The 4,571-nt window shown below is 39.2% G+C and overlaps 1 protein-coding gene across 2 annotated transcripts in view; it reads right to left on the bottom strand.

The window, feature by feature from the left end:
- RNLS (renalase, FAD dependent amine oxidase) overlaps positions 1 to 4,387 on the bottom strand; it is a 112,378-nt gene extending 107,991 nt beyond the window's left edge. For both annotated transcript variants that reach the window (XM_072423267.1, XM_072423268.1), the window contains exon 1: positions 4,197 to 4,387. In XM_072423267.1, coding sequence (XP_072279368.1) covers positions 4,197 to 4,314 — 118 coding nt within the window. In that variant the 5' untranslated portion in view covers positions 4,315 to 4,387. The remainder of the gene's footprint in view (positions 1 to 4,196) is intronic.
- Positions 4,388 to 4,571: the final 184 nt, after the last annotated feature.

The following is a 4,571-nucleotide window of genomic DNA, read 5'->3' on the forward strand; positions in this document are numbered from 1 at the left end:
TGGTATCCCTTAAACTCAAACACCCCATACTGTTATATATTTGGCTAACATAGTTGATATAGTTAGCATAATTATTATTAGGAAACCACTCTAGACAATACATTCTCTAATTGTCTTATGGAAGCATATACCCAGTAAATTGTGGGAAGCATATACCCAGTAAATGTTTCTCCTTACAACGCATGTGTTACTATCTTCATTGGAAATACCATATATAGAGCAATACTTTTAAATATTCCATCAATGATGGCTTACCTGCTACATCAGACTACTGGACTACTAGGCCATTTCAGGAGGTCAAGAAGGCAAACTAGGCCAGAAGAAACATGGTGTCCAAGGAAAGGTTCTTTCCAACAGTGACTGCGAGTGAGCAGCCTCAGTCTTCCGCCGTGTAGTCTCTGTACATGTTTGGCATCGAAATGCCTCTTGAGATTCGACCGCAATAAAGTGCTGTTGACTCTAAACACAGGGCTTGCTACATTGGACGAAGAATAATTTGTCAGTCAATTCGGGGTTGAAGACACAACATTCGAGGTCAACCTTCTGGAGACAGGTAGCTGCACGTTGCTTTTGCTCTTTAGTCATAATAATTGGGGTTACAGTGCGGGAACCCGATGATATCGCAGGAACTCACGATAACGCCACAATTCAATTAGGCCGGATCCAACAATAAATAACTGGGGGGGCGTTAGGCCGGACCAGAATACTGGCTAGGCCGGAGTTTGCAAACCTCTGTGCTAGATGGTTAACTTCCACAGGATTGTGATACCTTTCTCTGGGACAAACATGAACATACTCAGGAATCCACAACCTTTAATATGCCTTAAAGAGTAAGCAGGCACAGGTCTGGTTTTTGCCCCATTTCGTAACCAAGAAGGTCCCAAACTTATATAAGGGTCTGGTTTTATTATTAGGGTGCTTTAAAGGGGACCTAATCTAAATAACCCTTTAATTTAAGGTCAAAGTTAACTTCTTTTTTTAGGGTGAGGGGTTTAAAACCCTTTCAAAATGGAAAAAAAAGTAAAGCCACAGCGATCAAGACTGAATGGGAGCACATGCATCCTGGGAGGCTTCTGGCTGCTCCTTCTGCGCATGCCCGAGATCGTAGTCTTTTCTTTAATGGGTGAATCTCATGCTCCCCCTCCCCCATCTACGCAGTGCAAGATCGGGTGATGTAGGGAAAAGGAGGAAGAAAGCCAAAGAAGATGGCAGCGCCTGGCACTTCCTCCGTCACCAAGAAAAAGCAGGTTTCTAGAACAAGGCAGGACCCAATCCAGGAAACCTCTAGATGGTTCTGCAAAGGTAAAGGTGAGTTTTTTTTGTTGAGTTTATTTCTGCTTTAAGCCGTCATCATTTGTTGGTCTAATGGCCTTAGCCATGCTATACTGGTCAATGACAGGTATAGTAGGGATCACTAAATCTGACAGGCGAACTATGACAACTACCATTCTTCCCAAACCTGAATGGTTAAGCCATGCTACACTTGTCAATGACAGGTACAATACTGCTGGCAGACCATGACAGTTGTCAGATCGGCGAACATCTGGGATGTCCAGCGTTATTTCTTTCAGGCCGAATGACTGATGTTCATATCAATTTTAATCTTTGGCTTTGATTTGCTGAAAGAAAACATTTAGGGTTCTTTCCTACTATAACTGTGCACTGCATTTACCAAATTGCGTGTGTGCTGGTGTGTGCTTTGCCATACACTGCATTTGGTCATTTGTCTTACATACATTACAAAGAAATGTGTTGCTTTTTAAAGAGCAGCAAAAAGTAATGCATGCCACGGTTGCCATACATTGCCACCAAGGTAAGATGCATTTGGGGTGGCAATAAAAACAAAGGCAGTTGGGAACACACACATTACTGAAAACTGGCTAGAGGAAAGAAACCCTTAGCTATTAACAAAATATTGAGCAAATAAGTGTTTTTTAATGCTACAGCAGGGGATTTTGGGGCAATTGTTAGGCAAAAGTTGTATCCTGTGTCTTTCTTCAAAAGGGGAAATCACCAAAGAGCCTTACTTCCTTTGAAGACTTTATAGAATATTATTCGCTTAGGATTTTTGGTGAATAATTAAAATTGCAGCATTATGTTATTGCTGAAAACTGATCAGTCATTAATGCAACTGAAAATCATGCAACGGCTCAAATAAAAAGTAATATGATACAAAGAGACCAATCTCATGAGATTTTAGTAGTGCGAATAAACAAACCAAAATCACCTGTGTGGCCCCAGGTTTTCTTATCTGACAACCAATCATACTCTTAACTGACCCCTATTGTTGGTGACCATGTAATGACAAAATGACAGAACTACTATTACCAATAACACTGAATTATTTTATTTTCATAGCATCAAGCTCTGTAGTGTTTTTAAATATGTTAAGCAGTATATATTGTAAGATATATATAATAAAGATAGGGGCACCTATACAATGTAATCATTAAAAACATTGCAGTGCATACTAACTATAAATTAGATTTATAACATACAATGTAATCATCAGATTCAGAACACCCTCCCGGCATTGCATCTGCGAATGTCCGCCCCTGGATATTATCACAGGGTGTGCAATACAAAGCTTGTGTACAGAGATTGGGATGGAACCTCAAACTATAGGTTGTGGTGTGGGCATAAAAAGACCAATCACTGAGCAGTCCTTGTCTGCAATACAGAAAACCCCTGTAAAACATAGCTGATATTTCCTACTAATTACTCTATTATTCAGAAAGAATACATTTATGATATCATGATTCAACGAGGAATACATTTACTTTTTGTATGCAGAAATTGTATTTTTGTCCTGGATTTCACATTTAAAGTAAAAACGAAACATTTGTGAGCAGGCAGGAGGGACAAGTGATGCAATAAAACAAACTTATCTGGGCAGCACAGTGGTTACCACTCTGGCTGGCTGGAGTTTACAGGATCTCCCTGTGCTTGCGTTGGTTTCCTCCCACATTGCAAAAACATGCAGTTAGGTTAATTGGTATTCCCCCAAATTGTCCTTAGACTGTAATAAAGACATATGACAATGGAGGGACAAAGCGCTGCGTAATATGTTGGCACAATATAAATACTGTGTAATAATAATCTACCTGTCTGCATTGTTCTTTATATAACATACACTGAACATACACACCAGTCATACATGGCTGCCGGATATAAGAGTTCCACGTGCATGCATGGGGGTTCGTTGATTCCAGCATGGCCAAACTGGCTGAAAATGCCCAACCGGAAACATGACCAAGTAAAGCTGTCAGCACTGGCAAAAGAGCATGAACAGGTGAGTTTTGTTAAATATTTAAGAACAGGTGAGTACATTTTGGAGAAGAGACATCACATTTCCCTTCTGCAATCAAGAATATGCCTGTTTGCAATTTTTTTTTTTTTTTACATTAACTTTGCTTTAAAAAAAAAAAAAAAAAAAATATATATATATATATATGTGTGTGTGTGTGTGTGTTTTTAGGATTGGCTTTGCTTTGATTTATGGTTTTCCAGTGCCCAGGATTTAATAGTGGACACAATCATTATGATCATAACATGGCTCATTCAATGCAAAAAATCTGACTGAATTGAATAAAAACTGCAAACAGAGCTCCCTATATTCTATGGATTTACTATATTATGGATTACATAGTATATACTATACTCTTTGTTTATTCCTTTTAAATACACAAGTATTTGTGTGTGTGTCAGAGCACTGATTGTATTTCAGATTGATTACATGACTGTTGATACTTATATACTGATAGATCTTACTTTTCATTTGTATACACAGTTGTTTTACAAAATGCAGAACAATGCCATTTATACTGATGCTTGATTGCTTGCACCTAATCGATCACACATGGCTATGTGTATGGTCCCAAGTTAATATTTCCAGCATGTCATTACATGTTATTGGTTAGGAATCAGTCACAGGAAGTATTTATATAGCACCAACATATTACATAGCGCTGTACATTAAATAGTGATAAGCAGGATGATGTACATTATATAGGTGTAGGCAGGAGATTTCTATTAACCCCTGCTATCCTGGGGAAAAATTGTCAGCCTGTTTCTAGATTACAATAGTTATTATAACATATAAATGTAACAAAAGATTGTGTTACTGCTGATCTCTGTATTTACTATCAGTGTGCTGTTATATAACAGTGTCCTGTGCACTGTGTATTGTACATTACCTGCTCCCCTGGCTTTGTCCCACACTACCAGCTGAAGCTTGCTGGTCACTTCCTTCCTCAGGAGGTAAGCACACAGACTGCCTGTCAGCCCAGCTCCAACTATGAGAATCCTGGACATGATTGTCCTGCCTGGGATCACAGCTCTGCCCCCAGCTGCCTGCACATGGCTGATAGTGCTGGCCAAACAACACTTACCCTGGGTGTGCTGCTGGGAGGAAGTCTGCAGAGCTGCAACTGTCACAGCATTCCTCTCCTGTTATTATTATATGTTCCTATTATATTATATTTCTTATTATGTATTTATGGACCCTGCACAGTATCACTTCTCTTGTCCTGTATGTTGTTTGTAAATCTCAGTATCTGTTCTTATTCTGT

Source organism: Pyxicephalus adspersus, chromosome 10, assembly GCF_032062135.1.
Source record: "Pyxicephalus adspersus chromosome 10, UCB_Pads_2.0, whole genome shotgun sequence".
Lineage (NCBI taxonomy): Eukaryota > Metazoa > Chordata > Amphibia > Anura > Pyxicephalidae > Pyxicephalus > Pyxicephalus adspersus.